Raw genomic sequence first — 24,805 nt, 5'->3', positions numbered from 1 at the left:
GCGGCGGTGGCGGTGTGGCTGCAGTTCCTCCTCCCGGGCGGGAGGTGGCGGTGTGGCTGCAGTTCACCCTCCCGGGCGGGCGGTGGCGGTGTGGCTGCAGTTCACCCTCCCGGGCGGGCGGTGGCGGTGTGGCTGCAGTTCACCCTCCCGGGCGGGAGGTGGCGGTGTGGCTGCAGTTCCTCCTCCCGGGCGGGAGGTGGCGGTGTGGCTGCAGTTCCTCCTCCCGGGCGGGAGGTGGCGCTGTATGGGGCGGGCGCCGCGCTCTCGCGAGGGTTGGTTGCCCCGGGACACGTCAGTCGGGCCCGAAGCGATGGCGGAGCGGCGCAAACAGAAGAAGCGGAGCCAGGTACCGGTAGAGGGGCTCCGGGGATTGGGTTACCCAGGGGCTGCGGCCTGAGGGCCCGGGACTGAGGGTGGGGAGTGTGGGAGAGGCTGTGGAGCCGGAGCCGAGGCCCACAGTGAACATCTCTCTGTTGGCTCTTCATTTATTGCCTTCAATTCCATTTTGCTCCCCGGTGAATTCGGCTCTAAATGTGATTTTAGTCAGCGGTGACAGTGGGCAGCACCCTCGCCTCTGAGTCAGAAGGTTGTGGGTTCGAGTCCCAGTCCAGAGACTTGAGCACAAAAATCCAGGCTGACACTCCCAGTACAGTGCTGAGGGACTGCTGCACTGTTGGGGGTGCCGTCTTTCAGATGAGACATTAAACCGAGGCCCCGTCTGCTCTTTCAGGTGGACGTAGAAGATCTCATGGCGCTATTTCGAAGAGTAGTAGGGGGGATTTATCCCCGGTGTCCTGGGGCCAATATTTATCCCTCACTCAACATCACTAAAACAGATTATCCGGTCATTATCACATTGCTGTGGGAGCTTGCTGTGCGCATATTGGCTGCCGTGTTTCCTACATTACAACAGTGACTACACTTCAACAGTACTTCATTGGCTGTAAAGCGCTTTGGGGCGTCCTGAGGTTGTGAAAGGTGCTATAGAAATGCAAGGCTTGTCCAATTCCAATTCCAATTCCAATTAAAATGCTTTATTGGCATGAAAGTTTACAGAGAACCATATTGCCAAAGCTTACATAGCAAAAAGGTACAGTTTTCCAACATTCTGTAGGTGTCAATCGATTTGACATTTGTTGGGTACATACAATATTACTTTTAAACAATATTAATTTTAAACAGTCTTTGTACTTCATTTGGTACGTTCAATATTAATTTTAAACAGTCTTAATTTTAAACAGTCCTCAGGTTGTGACATGTTGTTACATATTTGGCCCCAAGGTATGGTCTGTCTCCTTCTCCTAGGACTAATCTCAATTTTGACAGATCATCCAATTCCTTGAAATCTGGGGTTGTTTGGCTTAGCTTGTTGAATAATATGTTTCTTGATGTGTTGAATTTTTCGCATTTTAGGAGGAAATGCATTTCTGTTTCAACCTCGCCAGCCAGACATTGATCGCATATTCTATTCTCTCTAGGCTGCCAGGATTTCTTGTATCTGCCTTTTTCAATTTCCAGTTGGTGGTCGCTTAGTCTGTACCTGGTGAGGGTCTGTCTCTGTTTTGTGTCTCTGATGGTCGTGAGGTAGTCTGCCAGTTTATATTCTCTTTTTAGGGCCCGGTAACATTCTAATCTGCTTTGGCTTTCGGTTATTTTGTTCCAATGTTCCAGGTAGGTTTCTTTGCATTTTTTAATGATTTGGTTCACTCGGATTGGTGTTTGGGCGGCTGTGTTGGTCTGGGGCTGGTCAGGGTCCGGCTGAGTACTTAGTTTCCGTAGCAGCTGACTCAGGGGACTCTTTTCTGGGTTTAGCTCTTGGGTCTGAAAGGCTTTGAAATGAAGGGTGTCTGGGGAGCTAGATTTGAGGTGATTTAGGAAGTTTAGTGCTCGTTTTTGGATGTTTATTATCAGTGGGTATCTGCCTAGTTCGGCTCTGCATGCATTTGTTGGCGTTTTCCTTTGGGTGCGAAGGATGCTTCGGCAGAATTCTGCATGTAGGGCTTCTATTGTATGTTTTTCCCATTTAGTGTAGCTTTGGTGATTTAGCGGGCCCCATACTTCACTACCGTACAGTGCAATGGGCAGGATTATGCTGTCAAATATTTTGAGCCAGATTTTGATTGGGATTTGGATGTTGTAGAATTTTCTTTTTATTGCATATAGGGCTCTTCGGGCTTTTTCTTTTAGTGCATTCACTGCTATGCTGAAGCTCCCTGATGCTGTAATAGTTAGACCAAGGTAGGTGTAGCTCATAGTGTGTCCTATAGTGGTATCACTGAGGGTAAACTGGTATTTGTTTTCCTGACATCTGGGCCTTTTTTGAAAAATCATGATGTTGGTTTTCTTTAGATTTACTGTTAGAGCCCAATTTTGGCAGTATTTGTCGAGTAGGTCTAGTTGTTGCTGTAATCCCTGTTCTGTGGGAGACAGCAGAACCAGGTCGTCCGCATAGAACAGGGATTTCACTTCTCCATCTAGGAGACGGAGACCTGGTGACTCGCTTTGCTCCAGCATGTCTGCTAATTCATTTATGTATATGTTGAACAGGGTCGGGCTCAAATTGCAGCCCTGCCGGACGCCTCTTCTCTGGGTGAAGAAATCGGTGCGTTTGTCTCCAATTTTGACCCCGCATTTGTTTTTCAGATACATTGATTTAATAAGGTCATAGACTTTGCCCCCTATTCCACATTGAAGGAGTTTATAATAGAGCCCTTCGTGCCATATAGAGTCAAAGGCTTTCTTGAAGTCGATGAAACAGGCGAATATTTTCCCATTTTTTGTTTGGTGTATATGTTTTTCAATGAGGGTGTGAAGGGTATAGATATGGTCGGCGGTGCGGTGTTTTGGAAGAAAGCCTATTTGGTTTTTTCTGAGGATATTATGTTTGTTAAGAAAATCAAGTAATCTACTATTTAGAATACTGCAGAATAACTTCCCTAGACAACTGTTGACACAGATGCCGCGGTAGTTATTTGGGTCTGATTTGTTTCCGCTTTTATATATGGGGGAGATTAGTCCTTGGCACCAGATATCGGGAAAACAGCCTGAACGTAATATGATGTTGAATAATTTGAGTACCGCACCCTGCATCTCCATATTGCTGAACTTGAGCATTTCATTTTTGATGTTGTCTGGGCCACAGGCTTTCTTTAGGTGGAGAGATTTTGTTTTTGTGGCCATTTCTTTCCATGTGATTGGGGAGTCTAGAGGGTTTTGGTTGTCTTTGATTGTTGCTTCTAATGTGTGGAGTTTTTCTGTGACCTGATGTTGACTTGGGTTTGTTTCGTTTATTGGGATGTCTTTGTAGAGGTTTTCAAAATGTGTTCTCCAGATGTCGCCATCTTGGATTGGTAATGCTTGCAATTGTGTTGTACTCAGGTTATTCCACATTTCCCAGAATTGTTTTGGGTTGGTGGAGTTTTCAATTTCTTCTAGTATTTTGTGGGTATAGTTTTGTGTTTTGTTCCTAATGGTGTGTTTATATCTTTTGAGGGTTTCATTGTATCTAGTACGTAGGTCCGGATTGTTTGGTTGGCGATGCTTTTGGTTTGATATTTTTCTCAGGTCTTTTCTGGCATTTTTGCATTCGTGGTCAAACCATTTCTTATTTTTATTTTGTCTTTTGTGACTCTTCCTCTTCTGTTTCACGAGGTCGGCTTTTACAGCTGCCTCATGAAAGATCATATTTATATCCTCTATGGCCATGTTTACCCCATCTCTGGTGATCTCATATAGATTTTCTTTAAATTTTGAAATTTTACTTGTGAGATCAGGTGAATTTAGTGCTGTGATGAATTTATCTCCACTGTCTGGGGCCCATCTGTATGTCTGGTTTATTTTATGTAGCTTACTGGGTTCCTTTTTTGTGTCTGTAGTTTGGGCAGAAAGTTTAAGGTACACATTTATTTGGTTATGGTCTGAGAGGGGGGATTGCTGCCTGACAGTGAATGCGTTGATATCGCAGGGGTCCAGGTCAGTGATTGTATAATCCACCACACTAGACCCAAGAGTTGAGGAATATGTGAGTCTCCCTAAGGAGTCCCCTCTGAACCTACCGTTAACTATGTACAGGCCTAAGGCTCGGCAGAGTTGCACTACCTCCCTACCGCTTTTATTTATTTCACAATCGAGGTTGTTTCGGTTTGCGATGGCTGGTGTGACATATAGAGGGGTCTGGCCAAACATATGGTTGTTGCCCTGTGGGTCTATGAAGTCAGGTTCACATCCTGTCCTTGCATTTAGGTCCCCACATAGTAGCACCTTTCCTTGGGCCTGGAAATGGCTGATTTCCATGTGGAGAGTGTCAAATATCTCCTCTTCAAAATATGGCGATTCTATTGGAGGTATGTAGATCGCACATAAGTAAACATCGTTTTTTTCTATTCCTATATTTTTATCTAATTTTAGCCATACGTGTGATTTTCCCTGTTTTATCGGTGAGATGTGTTTGTTCAGTTCTCCTTTATACCACACCAGGATTCCCCCGGAGGTTCTGCCCTTGCGTGTCTTAATGTTCTTTACTGAAGGCACAATAATTTCATGGTACATTGGGGGACAGTGGGTCGGCATGTCCTTTTGGCACCATGTTTCTGTTAACACAATTATATCAATGTCTTTTATAGCTTTTAGGAATTCAGGGTCTGTACTCTTCATCCCAAAAGTTGAGGAGCGGAGGCCCTGGATATTCCAGCAGCTTATGTGGAAAGAACGCATTTATATAGTTCAATAAAACGAAATAAAATGGACCTATTTTGTGGGATGAGTGTGGAAACACTATTTTCTATAATGCTAAATGATGATTTAGTATAAATTTCATGAGGCATGCACATATATCTATCTAATAGTAGTAATAATACTGATAAGATAACAATAATGATAATGATAAATAACAATATTAATAATTTCTCCGGCTTTCTATCAGGCTGTTCAGCATCGTCATGATCTTTCTCAGTTCTTGGTCTACAGTCTGTGGTCTAGAGGGGGGTCTTGGGTTCTGTTGTTGGTTTTGTAAAGGGGGGTGGGGGACATTGGTGGTCCTGTTTGGGTTACGGCTCCCAATGGTAGAGGGGGTGGGAGGGCTGCGTCTTTTGGCAGTGTTTATGAGGTTTTTTGCAAAGACCCACATCCGCTGTTTGAGTAGATGTATTTCGTCATAGAGGTCCCTTGTGTTGATGTTTGGATGATGGGCCAGGTAGACGTTGGGGAAGACAGAACATCTCGTGTCGATCTCCCTGTTGGTGTTGTGGATTATATAGGCTGGGGTGTCCTTTCTGGGCAGTAGTGTGGAGATCACGATCCGCGCCTCGGGGAATTCCTTGCTGGCCTTTTCCGCCATCCTGCTCACCGCCCTAGCAGTGCCTTCCCGTAGGGTGCGTAGGTCGTTTGTGCCTGTGTGGATCACAAGCCATTTGGGGCTTCCAAGGGATTCTTTGTTCAGGATCTTCATTGCATGTTCTGTGTTGCTGCACCATTTTTTCAGGACTTGATGACCTGGGAACAGTCTCTGGGGGTCCAGAAACTTTCCGTTGGAGTCGGTCAGCAGGACCGCCTGAGGGGCTGGTTTTTCAGACTGGGTAGCAGTAGTCTGGGCAGGACTCGACTGATGGCTGGTTGTTGGCTGGGTTTCTGGGATATGTTGTGTGGCAGGAGCGGGGTTTGAGGCTTTCGGTGTGTCCTCGTGTGGGGGGGCATCTGACGGGTTCTGCGTCCCTGTGTGTGAGGACTGGGTAGCGGTAGTCTGGGCAGGACTCGACTGAGGGCTGGTTGTTGGCTGGGTTTCTGTGGTGAGCTGTGTGGCAGGAGCGGGGTTTGTGGCTTTCGGTGTGTCCTCGTGTGGGGTGGCATCCGACGGGTTCTGTGTCCTTGTGTGTGTTGTTTTTTGGACCTTAAGAGGTTTGTGTTGCCTGCTGAGCCTTTCTACGGCCTCCGTCATTTTGTTTAGTTGGGTATGGAGTTCTTGGATCTTATTTATTTGTTCTTGTGGGGGAGTCTAGAACTAAGGGGGCATAGTCTCAGAATAAGGGGTCGCCCATTTAATACAGAGATGAGGAGGAATTTCTTCTGGTCGTGAATCTTTGGAATTCGCTACCCCAGAGAGCTGTGGAGGCGGAGTCATTGAATATATTTAAGGTGGAGATAGACAGATTTTTGAACGGTAAGGGAGTCGAGGGTTATGGGGTGCGGGCAGGGAAGTGGAGTTGAGGTCAAGACCAGATCAGCCATGATCTTGAATGGCGGAGCAGGCTCGAGGGGCCAAATGGCCTAATCCTGCTCCTATTTTTTATGTCCTTTCTCTCTCTCCTTTCTCTCTCTCATTCTTTTGTTTCTTTCTTTCGACACAGACGTCATCCAGCCCCGGCAGATCCGGCAGCAGTGTGACCTGCATGAACCGGTGTCACCGACTGTACCAGAAAGCGCTCTGGCACAGAAACTCAATGCAGCCTCTAACTGTTGTATTGACTTTTAAAGGAGGTGGTGTTTTCTCGAGTCTGTCTTGCCTGGAGAGCCCCATTAGCGGGTTGGGAGGGGGGTGCAGCCCTCGCACACTCGCTGAGTGTTTACATTTTGCAAATCAGGCTGGCGGTGCTCCCCTGGGACACCATCACCAGTTGACTGGGTCTGTGTTCAAAGCTCCTGGTCTGTACAATTCCAGCATTTAGCAGATGATGAGACGGTGCATAAGTTACACCCCCAGCCTGCAACCAGGTCTCACAGTAATTGCACACAGCTTGAACCTTGGTACATGTGGAAGTGTGAAGCAACCATTCCGTTTCAGCTGTGAGCTCTCTTTACATCAGAGGTTCCCAAGACCATGGAGTGGAAACGAGCATTTCTCCAGCAACTCGATCGTATTACATGGAATTTACAGCACAGAAACAGGCCATTCAGTCCAACTGGTCTGTGCCACACAAGCCTCCTCCCATCATCTCACCCTATCGGCATATCCTTCTATCTCCTTTCCTCCTCGTAATTATCCAACTTAAACAACAACAACTTCCATTTATGTAGTGCCTTTATTGTAATAAAACGTCCCAAGGTGCTTCACAGGAGTGTTACCAAACAGAATTTGACACCGAGCCACATGAGTTATAAAAACATAAGAATTAGGAGCAGAAGTCGGCCACATGGCCCCTCGAGCCTGCTCTGCCATTCAAGAAGATCATGGCTGACCTTCGACCTCAACTCCACTTTCCCGCTAGATTTCCCTATCCCTCGATTCCCTGAGAGTCCAAAAATCTATCGATCTCAGCCTTGAATATACTCAATGACTGAGCCTCCACAGTCCCCTGGGGCAGAGAATTCCAAAGATTCACAACCCTCGGAGTGAAGAAATTCCTCCTCATCTCAGTTTTAAATGGCCGACCCCTTATCCTGAGGCTGTGACCCCTGGTTCTAGACACTCCAGCCAGGTGAAACAGCCACTCAGCATCTACCCTGTCAATCCCCTGCAGAATCTAATATGTTTCGATGAGATCACCTCTCATTCTTCCAAATTTTCCTCGAATGACAACCCTCTCATCCCAGGAATCAATCCAGTGAACCTTCATTGCACCGCCTCCAAGGCATGTATCTCCTTTCTCAGATAAGGAGACCAAAACTGTGCACAGTACTCCAGTTGTGGTCTCACCACGGCCCTGTACAATTGTAGCAAGACTTCCTTACTCTTATACTCCAACCCCCTTGCAATAAAGGCCAACATGCCATTTGCCTTCCTTATTGTTTGCCGTAGGTGACCAAAAACTTGGTCAAAGAGGTAGGTTTGAAGGAGCGTCTTAAAGGAGGAGAGAGAGGCGGAGAGGTTTAAGGAGGGAATTCCAGAGCTTCGGGTCCAGGCAGCTTCCACTTAAATGCATCTATGCCATTCGCATCTACCACTCCCTGTGGTAGCAAGTTTCACATTCTCACCATTCTCTTGGTAAAGAAGTTTCTCCTGAATACCTTATTGGATTTATTTGTGACTATCTTATATTTATGGCCCCTAGTTTTGGACCCTCCCACATGTGGGAACATCTTATGGAAACTGTGCAAAAGCCAAGCACAGGTGAAAGGCGCTATATAAATGCAAGTCATTCATTCGTTCTTTCTCTCAGTCCTGTTCTTCCATCACCCAGCCCATGCTTACACCTACTTTGCAACCGCACCGAAGTTGAATTTCACCCCCCTCTTTAAATCCCTCACCACATATCTGTAATCTCTTCCAGCCTTGTAAATCCCCTCACCCACTCCATTGCTCTAACGCCGGCCTCTTGTGCATCCTCCCTTTCCCTTCATCCCACCATTGCTAAACTTTTCTGTCTACCTCTCTTTCTCTAAAGTCCTTCTCGTAGCCCATCACTGAGCAAGCCTTTGGTCACCCCTCCTATTCTCTTCCTTCCTGGCCTGGCATTCAGTATCTTTCTGGCTGTTTATGTAGCTCCATGGGATGTTCTTTACATTTGAGGTGCTGTATAAAGGTAGGTTATCAATAGAATCACTGTGAAATTTTATACATGTCAGCCGTGGCTCTTGTGTCTGATGGTTGTGGGTTCAAATTCCACTCCAAAGACTTGAGTACACTCCAGTGCAGCGCTGAGGGAGTGTTGCACTGTCAGAGGTGCTGTCTTTCGGATGAGACATTAAACCGAGGCTCCGTCTGCCCTCGGTGGATGTAAAAGAACCCACGGCCACTATTTTGAAGAAGAGCAGGGGAGTTCTCCCCGGTGTCCTGGGGCCAATATTTATCTCTCAATCAACATCACTAGAACAGATTATCTGGTCATTATCACATTGCTGTTTGTGGGAGCTTGCTTTGCACAAATTGGCTGCCACGTTTCCTGCATTACAACAGTGACTGCACTTCAACAATACTTCATTGGCTGTGAAGTGCTTTGGGACGTCCTGAGGTTGTGAAAGGCGCTATAGAAATGCAAGTCGTTCTTTCTTTCAACACGCAGTGCAGGACTTCTTTGAATGCACAAGCTAAAAACGTGCATGTTGCATTTCCAGTGTATTTGCAAGTAAGCAGTGTTTCCAAAGCTGTGTTTTTCCAATACTTTGCAGCAACACTGATCCAGTACAACACGAGTGAGAGAGGGGGGCTGGGCTTAGTGAGAGAGAGCTGGGCCTGGAGCCAAAGGAGAGCCATTGTGTTGGTCGTATTCCTTCGCTGCTCGCTCGGAGTTCTCTGGATCGCGAGGACAGGCGGGTGACCGGTCTCTTGGTCTTTAGTTAGCCAATGGGAGAGCAGGGGAAGGGTCTTTTCGTCCCATCCTCCCCTCCCCTCCCATAAGGGCACGACTGAGATTGGAATTCTCTCTCTGGAGAAACTGTGTCCCTGTGTCCCGCCCCACCATGGGACACACCCACCCTGCACCAGTCCTACAATGCACCGCTCCCGTGGGCCACTGACCTCTCATTACCATGGTTACCCGTGTTGTCACCGGTAATGGTGGACATGTGACAGTGTCAGCATGAACCATGAGGTCCTGGCCTTCCAATCCATGAGCTGCACACGGAGAGGGGCCGAAGTTGGTGGTTGGAGTAATTCGAGGTGACGAATTCAGCATATTGGCTCCCGTGGTTTTTTTCCAGGTACAAACACCGCCCCGTTGCCCCGCGCCCACCCTTACCTAAATGTGCCAGTGGTGGTAACATCACCCCCACCTACCCAAACCGCGCCACCTGTTGCTTGTTAGTGGAGTGACATCGCCAGTCACAGCGGGTGAGGGAGGTGCGAGTGAGACCGCACAAACACACTTCGAATTAGCCTTCAGCATTTTTGTGGATAGTGTAAACTACAAATCCTTCATGGGAGGATCGCCGGGGCCCTGTGTCGCCAGATAAAGGCTTGTGTTGTTATTTGCGGACGGTTGCACAAATGTCTTGCCATCGAGGATGGTGTGTGTTGGGACAGGGCAAACCTGTTGCAATGACTTCCGTGCTTTTTTTCAAGTGAAAAGATTGAGCCTGGAGCAGGTTTACGGCTTCACTTTGATCGCACATAACGCTAACAACAACAAAACGATAGCAAAATACTGCGGATGCTGGAAATCCGAAATAACAACAGAAAATGCAGGAAAAACTCAGCAGGCCAGGCAACATCTGTGGAGAGAAATTAGAGTCAATGTTTTGGGTCGAAACCCTTTTACGGTTCTGTAGAAGGGTCTTCGACCTGAAACATTGACTCTGTTTCTCTCTCCACGGATGTTGCCTGGCCTGCTGAGTTTTTCTAGAATTTTCTGTTGTTATTTCTAACAACAACAACTTGTATTTATATATCACCTTTAACGCGGTAAAACGTCCCAAGGCGCTTCACAGGAGCGATCCGAGCCACACGAGATATTAGGACAGGTGACCAGAAGCTTGGTGAAAGATGTAGGTTTCGAGCAGTGCCTTCAAGGAGGAGAGGTTTAGGGAGGGAATTTCAGAGCTTAGTGCCCAGGCAGCTGAAGACACGGCCAGCAGTGGTGGAGCGATGGAAATCAGGGATGCGCAAGAGGCCAGAATTGGAAGAACGCAGAGATCTCGGAGGGTTGTAGGCAATGTTCCCGCTTTTTTTTTTTTCGGTGCGCAGGCCCTTTAATGGGCTGTGTGGCCCACTCGAATGTTCGCGCATGCGCAGTTTTTCTTGTATAAAAGCTGGTGCACAGCCTGCGCGGGACCTAACAGGAACATTGGTTGTAGGGCTGGAGGAGGCGAGGCCCTGGAGGGAGTTGAAAATAAGGATGGTCATTTTGATGTCGAGTCATTGCTGGACTGGGAACCAGTGTAGGTCAGCGAGTACAGGACCGCTAAGGACATGGATGTTGTGGTTTGGCGCGTTAAGTCGCAAGTGGCTGATTGATCTGTGATGGAAAGTTGGTCTCACTCAAAGGAACTGAGAACTGCAACAGCTGAGTGAGGAGTTAAGGCAGCCAGTGCTTCCTGTAAGCTTAAACTGTGCACTCAATTTGCTGACCTGGGTGTTCAAAGATACTGTGGCTTCTGCGAAAACTCAGCTACCCGTTCCCTAACTCGCACCCAGTCCCGTTCACCCGTCGCCCCCTGTGCTCGCTGACCTTCATTGGTTCCCGGTCCAGCAACGCCACAATTTAAAAATTCTCATCCTTGTTTTCAAATCCCTCCATGGCCTCGCCCCTCCCTTTCTCTGTAACCTTCTCCAGCCCTACAACTCTCCAAGATCTCTGCGCTCCTCTAATTCTAGCCTCTTGCGCATCCCTGATTTCCATCGCTCCACCATTGGCGGCCGTGCCTTCTGCTGCCTGGGCCCTAAGCTCTGGAATTCCCCCCACCTCTCCGCCTCTCTACCGCAGTTTCCTCCTTTAAGACGCTCCTTAAAACCAACCTCTTTCACCTGTCCTAATATCGCTTTATGTGGCTCGGTGTCAAATGTTGTTTGATAATCGCTCCTGTGAAGCACCTTGGGATGTTTTACTACGTTAAAGGCGCTATATAAATGCAAGTTGTTGTTTGAGAGGAGCCAAGCTCTGAATTTAGAGTTGTTTCTTACGCACATACTGAGCTCTGCAGAACCTGCAATGAATCCTCTCTTAAACAAGCAGGATAAAATGTGACTGCGTCGCACTTGTCTTCTTGAATTGAATACACCCTGGAACACCACGCTGTCCTTCCAAGCTCGGTGTGTGTTTGGAGAGAGCGTAACGGTAAAATACTGTGAAGTTCGGAGTTTTATTGATGCAGGAGAAAGCTAAAAGAGTTTAAAATGTCAGCCTTCCCACTCCCTGCAGCCAGTTTAAACCCTGCTGTACATGGATCGGAGATTTTTGTTTTGTTTTATGGATCATCTTGGTAAAGTGTTTCCGACTTTGTCATAATTCTACTTTTGTTTAAAGGGGTAGCGATGATGCTATTTGTGTGAATGAGCCACACGGTGGGGGCAGTACAGAGTCTGGAGATTCAGTGAGAACGTTCTGATGAATGTTTTATTGATGAAGCAATTTGAAATACACGTGGGCCAGGAATTTGCGGTCAGCAGCAAAGCGAAGACGTTGGCCGCTGGCTCCGGAAGTACGCTTCGCACAAAGGTCTCGTGATCTCTGTGGCGAGACGTGTAATTCAAATCAGCGGAGGTTAGCGGGGATCCCCGAGTGCGAGCCGCTGTGACGGCAACACGCTGACGAAGCAGCCAATCACTGCAGAATTCTCAGAGCAAACCAGGGAATGAGTAAGCTCTTAAAAGTCTAACTTTTAAAAAATATTAGAAAGATTGGGGCTCTCACATGGGGAAAAGGCAAACCTGAAATAATGATGAACACACTTCAAAAAAAATTAAATTTTTCTATTAATTTTCTTTAACTTTTTTATTTTTATTAAAAATTCGTTTTTTCAGGGCCATAAACTTTGTTTAGCAGTCAACACGCTGTTGAAGCACCAGTTACATATTAAATGGCGGAGCAGGCTCGAATGGCCGACTCCTGCTCCTATTTTTCGATGTTTCTAACTTTTAGTGGGGAATTTAACAGTGTAATTACTGCAGAAGAGCTGAAGTTTTCGTCAGATTCCCTGATTTGAGAGATTTCACTGATTGCCGGCTCTGTGGGGGGCGGGGGCCACAGCACAGCCTGTGTCAGAGCCGTGAATGACAGACCGCAACTTCGGGATTTCCGCATTAGGCTGCACAGGTGCTAAATCCTGAAGTTGCGGTCAGTTTCAAAGGCGGAATGACGACAAATTCCAGGCCGTGATGCTTTTAATATGATTAACAGATTCGTCACCTCCAGACACCTTGAGGCAGTGACCGTCTGCCCCTGGTCAGCCAGTAGACTGCCATGTCATGCGGTTTCCTTCCAGTCGTGTCTCCTCAGTTATTCAGAGGTCGCATTTCCAAATTCCTTCATTGACCAGACTTGTTCTTAGTCATCAAAAGAGCCCCTTTGAAAAGTTAATCTGCAACAACAAAAAAATGCTTAGCTTTAGCAGTGGTTTGTGATTTATACATTTGCATAGTGAGCGCTGCTGCATAATTGGAGATCCTCACCATGTGAATGAGGTGGATTAGCGCATTCGGTTGAATATTCCCCCCCTCCCCTCATTAATCCTCTGGGATATGGTAGTATCTTGGCTTCGTACTGGGATAGGGCCGTGTAGTGACTTGGTGTTTGGGTACAGTAGGGCAGTGGTTAATGTACTGGGATAGGGCCGTGTAGTGACTTGTTGCTTGGGTACAGTAGGGCAGTGATTAATGTACTGGGATAGGGCCATGTAGTGACTTGGTGTTTGGGTACAGTAGGGCAGTGGTTAATGTACTGGGATAGGGCCGTGTAGTGACTTGGTGCTTGGGCACAGTAGGGCAGTGGTTAATGTACTGGGATAGGGCCGTGTAGTGACTTGGTGTTTGGGCACAGTAGGGCAGTGGTTAATGTACTGGGATAGGGCCGTGTAGTGACTTGGTGTTTGGGCACAGTAGGGCAGTGGTTAATGTACTGGGATAGGGCCGTGTAGTGACTTGGTGTTTGGGTACAGTAGGGCAGTGATTAATGTACTGGGATAGGGCCGTGTAGTGACTTGGTGTTTGGGCACAGTAGGGCAGTGGTTAATGTACTGGGATAGGGCCGTGTAGTGACTTGGTGTTTGGGCACAGTAGGGCAGTGATTAATGTACTGGGATAGGGCCGTGTAGTGACTTGGTGCTTGGGTACAGTAGGGCAGTGATTAATGTACTGGGATAGGGCCGTGTAGTGACTTGGTGTTTGGGCACAGTAGGGCAGTGGTTAATGTACTGGGATAGGGCCGTGTAGTGACTTGGTGTTTGGGTACAGTAGGGCAGTGGTTAATGTACTGGGATAGGGCCGTGTAGTGACTTGGTGTTTGGGCACAGTAGGGCAGTGGTTAAGGTACTGGGATAGGGCCGTGTAGTGACTTGGTGTTTGGGCACAGTAGGGCAGTGGTTAATGTACTGGGATACGGCCGTGTAGTGACTTGGTGTTTGGGCACAGTAGGGCAGTGGTTAATGTACTGGGATAGGGCCGTGTAGTGACTTGGTGCTTGGGTACAGTAGGGCAGTGGTTAATGTACTGGGATAGGGCCGTGTAGTGACTTGGTGTTTGGGCACAGTAGGGCAGTGGTTAATGTACTGGGATAGGGCCGTGTAGTGACTTGGTGTTTGGGCACAGTAGGGCAGTGGTTAAGGTACTGGGATAGGGCCGTGTAGTGACTTGGTGTTTGGGTACAGTAGGGCAGTGGTTAATGTACTGGGATAGGGCCGTGTAGTGACTTGGTGTTTGGGCACAGTAGGGCAGTGATTAAGGTACTGGGATAGGGCCGTGTAGTGACTTGGTGTTTGGGTACAGTAGGGCAGTGATTAATGTACTGGGATAGGGCCGTGTAGTGACTTGGTGTTTGGGCACAGTAGGGCAGTGGTTAATGTACTGGGATAGGGCCGTGTAGTGACTTGGTGTTTGAGCACAGTAGGGCAGTGATTAATGTACTGGGATAGGGCCGTGTAGTGACTTGGTGTTTGGGCACAGTAGGGCAGTGGTTAATGTACTGGGATAGGGCCGTGTAGTGACTTGGTGTTTGGGCACAGTAGGGCAGTGATTAATGTACTGGGATAGGGCCGTGTAGTGACTTGGTGTTTGGGCACAGTAGGGCAGTGGTTAATGTACTGGGATAGGGCCGTGTAGTGACTTGGTGTTTGGGCACAGTAGGGCAGTGGTTAATGTACTGGGATAGGGCCGTGTAGTGACTTGGTGTTTGGGCACAGTAGGGCAGTGGTTAATGTACTGGGATAGGGCCGTGTAGTGACTTGGTGTTTGGGCACAGTAGGGCAGTGGTTAAGGTACAGGGATAGGGCCGTGTAGTGACTTGGTGTTTGGGCACAGTAGGGCAGTGGTTAATGTACTGGGATAGGGCCGTGTAGTGACTTGGTGTTTGAGCACAGTAGGGCAGTGATTAATGTACTGGGATAGGGCCGTGTAGTGACTTGGTGTTTGGGCACAGTAGGGCAGTGGTTAATGTACTGGGATAGGGCCGTGTAGTGACTTGGTGTTTGGGCACAGTAGGGCAGTGGTTAATGTACTGGGATAGGGCCGTGTAGTGACTTGGTGTTTGGGCACAGTAGGGCAGTGGTTAATGTACTGGGATAGGGCCGTGTAGTGACTTGGTGCTTGGGCACAGTAGGGCAGTGGTTAATGTACTGGGATAGGGCCGTGTAGTGACTTGGTGCTTGGGCACAGTAGGGCAGTGGTTAATGTACTGGGATAGGGCCGTGTAGTGACTTCGTGCTTGGGCACAGTAGAGTTGGATTCAGGCAATTTGTGGAATGGCACCAGGAAAAAATGGCCATGAAAGTTGCCTTCTTGTCATTAAATCTAAACTTGCCACCCCAGCCAGTTCTGGCCTGCGCATTATTCCAGTCGCGCGCAGTTTCTGCCTCTTGTGCCGCCTTAAGCTGCTCAGGATGGGCAGTAAATGTGGCTTCATCAGGCATCACCCACATCCCAAAAACACACATCCAGCTCCCTGTCGCTGCTGATTTCAGTAACTCCTCCCAACTATTGCCCTGTGCTACTTTAACTCTCCGGTTCAGTCCTTTCTCCCACACAGCACCCTCTTTACTGACTCTTGATGGTCTTGCTCACTCACACTAGTTGGTGATTTCTTGGCTAGATTTCCTGAAAAATCTGAACTCCCGGCAGCCATTTGAAATTCCCATATCCAATCGTCCTTTTGTTCCACCAACCGACGGGCAGTTGCTGCCAGCATGTTTCTAGCTCTGAGTCATGCCTCCGTCCTGTGCCCCGCAGGCTATACACACGTCGTTACAGGAACTGCTTGGAAACCAGCCTGAACTCTAGCAAAGAAGCTGCTCATTTTACATAGCTCAGGGCGTTTAATGTTCCCTTCAGTGTGGTGATCGTGTAGCCAGTGTTCCTAATCTGGTGTTGTCACTAGGATTTCAGTGTAATGGTGCATGTGATGATACTTTCGCATTTGTCCTCTTGAATTGAAAACACCCAGCAATGCCGTTTTTGTCCATCCAAGCTTGGTTTGTGTTTGGAGAGGGCATTTCAAGCTGTATAGCACCAGGGTGGAAGATCATTGGCTGCACGCACCTCGACGCTGGTGGTGGGAGCAAGTTGAGAAGATGAAGTAACATAATATAGGCTTTGTGTATTAAAAGAAGGACTGGTGTGTTTATGTAGTGCCTTTCATGACCTCAGGACATCCCAAAGCAATTTACAGCCAATGAAGTACTTTTTTAGAAGTGTAATCACTGTTGTAATGTAGGAAACGCAGCAGCCAATTTGCGCACAGCAAATGAGGTGAGAGGAGGAGGAATTTCTTAGCTCGGAGGGTTGTGAATTCCAAAGATTCACCACCCTCTGAGTGAAGAAATTTCTCCTCCTCTCAGTCCTAAATGGCCGACCCCTTATCCTGAGACTGTGACCCCTGGTTCTAGACATCCAGCCAGGGGAAACATCCTCCCTGCATCTACCCTGTCGAGCCCTGTAAGAATTTTGTATGTTTCAATGAGATCACCTCTCATTCTTCTAAACGCTAGAGAATATAGGCCTAGTCTACTCAATCTCTCATAGGACAATCTCGAAGGTCGAAGATCAGCCTTGATCTTATTGAATGGTGGAGCGGGCTCGAGGTGCCGCATGGCCGACTCCTGCTCCGAATTCTTCTGTTCTCCCACAAACAGCAATGTGATAATGACCAGATAATCTGTTTTTTAATGATGTTGATTGAGGGATAAATATTGAGCAGGACACCGGGGAGAACTCCCCCTGCTCCTGTTCAAAATAATGCCGCGGGATCTATTACGTCCACCTGAGAGGGCAGACGGGGCCTCGGTTTAAAGTCTCAACAGAAAGACGGCACCTCCGGCAGTGTAGCACTCCCTCAGTACTGGCTTAAATGTAGCTCTTTTATCTATTGTATATTCGTACCAATACTTGGTTTTGGTCGTGTTTGACCTGTGAATGTGTACGGTGTAATTTCAGAAATGTTCAGTATGCACAGAATTGTACCCTGGTTCAACGTCCTGGTTAAACCCACTTCGTTAAAACAACTGGATGCCCGGTTGGCTGATGTGAAACCACCGTGCCTGGTGCTGTGACGGGTTAACGGTGATTCATTGTGGCCGGGTTGAGTTCAGGCTGTAGCAGATGGAGCTCCCCACAAGCAGACGGATATGATTTCACTGTCTGCCTGGGTAACTCCAAGCAGAGCTACAAATCTCCTCTTGGCATGCGCAATGAGTGAAATCTCACAGGGAAGCATGATCTTTTTCAACAACTTCTTTCATTTATGTAGCGCCTTTAACGTAGTAGAACGTCGCAGGAGCGATTATCAAACAAAGATTTGACACCGAGCCAAATGAGATAGTGGGGCAGGTGATCCAAATCTTGGTCCAGAGGTCGGTTTTAAGGAGCGTCTTAAAGAAAAAGAAAGAAAGGCTTGCATTTCTATAGCACCTTTCACAACCACCAGGTGTCCCAAAACGCTCTACAGCCAATAAGGTACTTTTTGTTTGAAGTGTAGTCACTGTTGTAGGAAAAAGGAAGAGAGAGTTAGCGCGGTTTAGGGGGGGGAACTCCAGAGCTTGGGGCCTGGGCAGCTGACGGCACGGCCGCCAATGGTGAAGGGCAGGAAATCAAGGATGTGCAAGTAACCAGAATTGCAGGAGCGCAGAGATCTGAGGGTTGTAAGCGATGTTCCCTTTAAGCTGCGCAGCGCTCTGGAGCTCCCGCGCAACCGACTTTTCAATAGAAATAACCGCGCATGCGCTGAATTTTGAATCGACCGTGCAGCCCGTTAAAGGGGCTTCGCGGCCCAAAAAAGATTGAGGGAACTCCGGTTGTAGGGCTGGTGGAGGTCACAGAGAGGAAGAGGCGAGGGCAAGGAGAACGAGGCTGAGAATTCCGTGATGTTGGCCTCCCAAGTGCATTATGTTCATCGTCGGGGAGGAAGAGACATACGTTTATTTTGTACACGGGTGCAGATTATTCTATTCACCGTCATTGTCCAACTTTAAAAAGGTATTTAAAAGTCTTTCTGGGACACCCCCAAATCCCTCAGTACCCTGCCTAGTGCAGTACTGGGATTCGAACATACGAAGTTGGCGGGCAGAAAAAGACCAGCTGGTCCATCAATCCTGCCCCACGGCTCATGCTAGCTGGAGCATCATTGACCAAGACAGAGATCGATAGATTTTCGTATACTAAGGGATATGGGGATCAGGTGGGAAAGTAGAATTACTGAATGGCGGAGCAGGCTCGAAGTGCCGAATGGCCTGCTCTTGCATTCTTAAACACAACCTCCCTCTCCCCCCGCACACCCCCCACCCACCATCACCATGTAATCTCCTGGGAGAAGCAAAAAACAGAGAAACCCAGGGCCAATAATGGGCAAAAAATACACTGGAAAGTTCTTCTCCGACCCCCTCAGGCAATCGGAACCAGTCCTGGAGATCACACGGACCAAGTGTTATCCTTAAAGCCCCAACCTTCTATATGATGCGATCTCTACCCTAGTCAAGAACCGGCGCAGCATCCTTCTTTCAGACTGGGCCCCAGTTTTGACCCCTGATTTGTGCTACGCTGGTTGATTTGAGTGTGAACAGCAGTAGGGGATCTACAGTTGGTCTCACTCCGAAAAGAATCAGTCAGGGGTCCAGCTCTGGATTGCTATCGGCACTTCCTGCTGAAAAGGCCTGTACGTGGACATCGGAAACGGGCAGCATTGGACTAGCCTTTATTCCCCACCCCCCCGCCCCCCATAGCTCAGAACAGGAGGAGGCCATTCAGCCCCTTCTAATCTGCTGGGCCATTCAATTAGATCATGGCCGATCTGCACCTCAACTTCATTTACCTGCCTTCGCTCCACATCCCTTGATAACCTTACCTAAAAAAAAATCTACCGATCTCAGTCTTGAAAATGTCAATTGACCCCCAGCAGAGGATGAAGGGGGGGAAAGAAAGAGGCATGCTGGCTTTAAGAGGTCATGTGATCCCTCATTCCCACCTCGTATACAAGGCCTGACACACTCGTAGATTAAAGCAGTTTCTTTTTCCTCGTGTAGTTTTATCATCCCGCTTTCGCATTTGCATATTTTTGAGGTAATTGAGTTTGGTTTGTTCTCAGTTGGTTAGTGCACTATTCTGAGTTATCTCGAGTTCCCAACCCCCGACTGATTCTACAAATTTCTCTAAAATGGGGCCTGGGTAGGCTTTGAGCCCTGTGCTAAGGAGCATTGACAGATTCTGATGATCACAACCTGTGCCTTCGCTGTCTTGTCAACGAAACATGGCGCCACAGAAATGTCAAATTTTCTTGGCTCTTTCTTCTTGCACCCATTGAGGTCCCCGTCAACGGCAGCAGGAGATAGATACATGAACCAAGGTGGTTCCGCAACTTCCAGGTCCCATCCACGCGCCTTGCACCAACCATCAAAGTCCCTTCCACATCCGCTGTTGGTTGGGCAGAAATTTCCTCCAACTAAATGTTGGGAAGACCAAAGTCGTTGTCTTCAGTCCCTTCCGTTCCCTAACCACCGGCTCCATCCCTCTCACTGGCCCCTCTGAGGCTGAAGGAGACCGTTCGCAACCTTACCATCCTATTTGACTCTGAGCTGAGCTTCCGGCCCCTCCCTCTTGACCAAGCTTTCGAGTCACCTGTCCTACAATCTCCTTATGCGGCTCGCTGTCAAGTTTTGTTTGATAACGCTCCTGTGAAGCGCCTTGGGGCGGTTTACTGCGTTAAAGGCGCTATATGAATGCAAGTGGGTTGCTGTGCCTATTCAGGGTTCTGAAGTGCTCGCCCACTTCAGGCACCCATGACCCGTCTGTCAAGTACGTTGGGGATTAGTGATGTCTGGCCCAGAACCTGCTGCCAATTTTGCCCAGCGCCAGCTGGACCACCTCCTTGGTGCCACCTGGCATTTCAGTGCCTGCTCGCTTCGCACAGAAGCGTGGATAAATGCGAGGTTATCCACTTTGGTGGCAAAAACAGGAAGGCAGATTATTATCTGAACGGCAATAGATTGGGAGAGGGGGGAGTGCAACGAGACCTGGGTGTCCTTGTGCACCAGTCGCTGAAGGTAAGCATGCAGGTGCAGCAGGCGGTTAAGAAGGCAAATGGTATGTTGGCCTTCATAGCGAGAGGGTTCGAGTACAAGAACTAGGATGTCTTGCTGCAGTTGTACAGGGCCTTGGTGAGACCACACCTTGAGTATTGTGTGCAGTTTTGGTTGCCTTATCTGAGGAAGGATGTTCTTGCCATGGAGAGAGTGCAGCAAAGATTCACCAGACTGATACCTGGGATGGCAGGAATGACGTATGAGGAGCGATTGGGTCGATTGGGCTTATACTCGCTGGAGTTTAGAAGAATGAGAGGGGATCTCATTGAAACTTATAAAATTCTAACAGGACTGGACAGACTGGATGCAGGAAGGATGTTCCCGATGGCCGGGGAGTCCAGAACCAGGGGTCACAGTCTAAGGATAAGGGGTAAGCCATTTAGGACAGAGATGAGGAGGAATTTCTTCACCCATAGAATGGTGAAGCTGTGGAATTCTCTACCACAGAAAGCAGTGGAGGCCAATTCATTAAATATATTCAAGAAGGAGTTGGATATATTTCTTAAGGCTAAAGGGATCAAGGGATATGGAGAGAAGGCAGGGACAGGGTACTGAATTTGGATGATCAGCCATGATCGCATTGAATGGCGGAGCAGGCTCGAGGGCCCGAATGGCCTACTCCTGCTCCTATCTTCTATGTTTCTATGTTAATCCGTACAGCAAGCCGAGTGAAGAGACTTTGGCCCCATTAGACTGGGCTGAAGTCCAAACTGTGCGCCAGAGATGAAAGGGGAATGTAAACGGAGTGTCTCAGCTTGCATTTGGCTCTGGATTTTTTTCTTCTGATTTGATGGCAATGTCTAGGAGTGTGGGCTAAGTCGAGGAATCAAGGGATATGGAGATCGGGCCGGAAAGTGGAGCTGAGGTCGAAGATCAGCCATGATCTTATTGAATGGCGGAGCAGGCTCGAGGGGCCGTATGGCCGACTCCTGCTCCTAGTCCTTATGTTCTCAAATACAGGCTTTGTGCTGGTCCTGGGACCAGGGTCCTGCTTTAGTTCATTTTTGGTGCATGTAAATGTTATGGCAAGGAAACCCAGATAGCAGAAAAACTGCAGCAAAATCCCTTCTGGACACATTCAAGCAAAGTTGCATAGAGATTCGTAGAACTGATGTAAGCACATTTCTGTCCTTGTCTGCCTGCTCCTGACTTTGCATTAAGCACGTGTTTGCTTATCAACAACGTGTGCCTTTTGGAGTACTGCGTACATCAGGCCTCTGGGGTAATATTGCATAAGAAACCGACGAGTGCAAGTTGGGTCTGCTCGAAAATCGGCTAGCCTACAAATTTTCCAAAATGCTTACCGGCCTGTAGCAACTGAAGGCTTTTCCAGTTCAGCCTAGTGCTGGGATGCAGTATAAATCGTTCTGGTTGATTGCTTTGTGAAAAATTGACTGACTGCCCAGAAATAGCTAGAATTGGAGAGGCGTTGGGGGTGGGGGGGAATCATAGACTTTGCAAATGCATCCTTCTACTACTTGTGCATAGTTCCTCTATCAAATCTCATGCACAAAAGCGTTTCCAGGAACTACATGGAAGGAAGGTTGCACGGCTTAGTACGGACACCGGATCCCATAGAACCCGCTCCAGAATTCTTTGCTTTCTACAGCGAGACAAATCAGATTGTGTTTCAATTGACGTCGGCATGGTTTTCGGAGTGTGTAACTTGAAGACCCTTTTGCCAATTTATTTAAAAATTACAGTTTCTTGCTGCCAGGAGCCCCCTTGACCTGCACCTGTCCCCTATAACCAGTATTCAAAAGCTGGCTTGGTCCTAACATTGTTTTACAAACTTGACGGTTTCAGTACGCATTGGCCCAGAATTTGTGCTGGTAATGACGGCGAAACTGTCAGCATTCGCCGGCATTACCCTGTAAAACTGACAGCAACTTCTGGCGTCCACACATACGCAGTTAAACGCGGAAATCCAGAAGTTGTTATGTCATTCACTGCTCCTCTACAGGACGCGCTGTTGAACTCCCCACAGCCGGCAATTAATTGAACTGACTTGAACTTCCCCTTTTATGCTGGAATATCGCTGTTAAAATCCCCTGATAAAGTTAAGCCTTGTTCAATGAGGTGTTACTGCGTTTTTAATGGTGTACTGAGCCATGATTAATGCTGAACAACCTCTCTGGCCCTGAAAAACTAATTATGTATTTGTGGAATGTCAAACTTTTCCATTATGATAAAAATTCCATAGTTTTTAATATAATTTTTTTTACGTGTGTTTATGATATTTCAGCTTCTACCTTAATCCCATGTGAATGTCCCAGTCTTTATTTCGCTCTCTGTAAAAAGATTTAAAAAGTGGTTTGCTGTCTGTGAGAATTAGAGTCATAACGGCACAGAAGGTGCCCATTTGGCCCGTCGAGTCCATGCTGTCTCTGTAGAGCAATCCAGTCAGTCCTATTCCCCTACTTTATCCCGTAGCCCTGCAAGTTTATTTCCCTCAAGTGCCTGTCCAGTCTCCCCTTGAAAACATTGAGTGTCTCCGCATCCACCACGTCTGTCAGCAGTCAATTTCAGGTCATCACCACTCGCTGTGTAAAAAAAGTTTTTCCTCACATCTCCCCTGTATCTCTTGCCCAGAACCTTAAATCTGTGTCCCCAGTCCTTGTGCCATCAACTAGTGGGAACAGCCTTTCCCCGCCTAGTCTATCCAAACCCGTCATAATCTTGTACACTTCTATCAAATCACACCTCCACCTCCTTTGCTCTAATGAAAACAAATCCAGCTTCTCCAACCTGTCCTTGTAGCTAAGATCCCCCATCCCCGGAACCATTCTGGTAAATCTCCTCTGCACACGCTCAAGGGCCTTCACATCCTTCCTAAAGTGTGGTGACCAGAACTGGACGCAATATTCCAGCTGTTGCCTAACCAGCGCTTTATAAAGGTTCAGCATAACTTCTGTACTTTTGTACTCAATACCTCTATTTATGAAGCCCAAGATCCCATATGCTTTGCTAACCACTCTCTCAATATGTCCCGCCACCTTCAGGGACCTATGCACATTAACTCCCAGGTCCCTCTGTCCCTGCACACTCTTTAAAACTGTGCCATTAAGTGTATATTGCCTCTCCCTGTCCCTTCTGCCAAAATGTATCACCTCGCACTTCTCTATTAAATTCCATCTGCCACTTGTCTGCCCATTCTGCTAGCCTTTCTATGTCCTGTTGCAGGCGAATAATGTCATCATCACTGTTTGCCATATCCCCAAGTTTGGTGTTATCTGCAAATTTAGAAATTCTACTCTGCATTTCAATATCCAGGTCATTTTTAGCAGTGGCCCCAGCACAGACCCTCGAGGAACACCACTGTCTACCATCCTCCAGTCTGATAAACAGCCATTTACCACAACTCGCTGTTTTCTGTCCTTAAGCCAATTCCTTATCCAAGCTGTCACTAATTCCATGAGCCTCAATTTTGTTAACCAGCCTTCTATGTGGTACTTTGTCAAACGCCTTCCGAAAATCCACGCAGACAACATCCATTGCATTCCCTTCATCAATCCTCTGTTACTTCATCAAAAAATTCAATTAGTTTAGTCAAACACGATCTTCCTTTTACAAACCCATGTTGGCTTTCCCTAATTAGCTTAAATCTCTCCAAATGCCCGTTAATTATTTGTTTCTAAAACTTTACCCACCACTGATGTTAAACTGACCGGCCTGTAGTTACTAGGATTGTTCTTACACCCTTGAACAATGGTGTCACATTTGCCACTTTCCAATCCTCAGGCACCTCCCCCGCATCTAGGGAAGATTGGAAAGTTATGGCAAGCCCTTCCGCTATCTCCTCCCCCAATTCCCTTAGCAACCTGGATGCAAGCCAGCTCAACCAGGTGACTTGTCCACTTTAAGCATACCCAGCCTTTCTAGTACATCCTGTCTATCTATTTTCACCCCTTCCATTCCTTCTACCTTTTCCACTTCTGTGTGCATGTTTACCTTTTATTGTGCATTTACCTGTGCCTTATAAATCTATTGCTACAGTTATTACATCCACCCGAGAGGGCAGACGGGGCCTCGGTTTAACGTCTCATCCGAAAGACGGCACCTCTGCCAGCACTGCACTGGGAGTGTCAGCCTAGATTGTGGGCTCAAGTCTCTGGAGTGGGACTTGAACCCACAGCCTTCTGACTCAAGAGGGTGAGAGTGCTGCCCACTGAGCCACGGATGGTATTAGCTGAAGTTTTTAGCAGTGCGGAGAATCAACATGTGACTTGGGACACAAAGTTTGAGGTTAATTGCCCAAGGATAGAGAATAGTGCCGTAGTTAAACACCCAAATCTACAGGCGAGTTCAAAAAGGCATGTAAATAATATGTAAAAAAAAATTATCCTGGCCTTTAACAGAGAGAGAAGGCAAATACTACTACTTTTCCAAGTTAAATACCTTTTTAAAAAAAGTTAGGGATATAATTTTGTCACCAGGGAATTAATTTATTTCCCCCCCAATTTTAATTATTCATACCATTTGCAACAAGAAGAATCCAATTCATCACTGTCCTTTTATGAAGTAGCCTCGGGCTCTTTCATTTTTCATTTTCAGTCTACCAGTTTTAAAATATTCAGCAGCTGAAACTCTGAGATCATACAGAGCCTCCGTTAATCATTGCCCCGCCTGATCTTCAATAAATGCCACTTGTATTATGTAGCAACGGTAAGCATTGTCACTTGGCCAGAGTGTTTTTTGAAGAAGTGTTCATTTGTTGGAAACT

The 24,805-nt window shown here is 47.5% G+C and overlaps 1 protein-coding gene across 1 annotated transcript in view; it reads left to right on the top strand.

Annotated features, from left to right (window-relative positions):
• The first annotated feature begins 216 nt into the window (after window positions 1-216).
• The window catches only part of sec62 (SEC62 homolog, preprotein translocation factor), a 66,630-nt gene continuing 42,041 nt past the window's right edge, over window positions 217-24,805 (top strand). The window contains exon 1 of the mRNA XM_085989679.1: window positions 217-346. Coding sequence (XP_085845805.1) covers window positions 245-346 — 102 coding nt within the window. The 5' untranslated portion in view covers window positions 217-244. The remainder of the gene's footprint in view (window positions 347-24,805) is intronic.

This window comes from Somniosus microcephalus, chromosome 6 (assembly GCF_052327205.1).
Source record: "Somniosus microcephalus isolate GS21.2 chromosome 6, FLI_Smic_1.0, whole genome shotgun sequence".
NCBI lineage: Eukaryota > Metazoa > Chordata > Chondrichthyes > Squaliformes > Somniosidae > Somniosus > Somniosus microcephalus.
The sequence above is the reverse complement of the archived record's forward strand: the minus strand, read 5'-3'. Positions and strand labels throughout refer to the sequence as shown.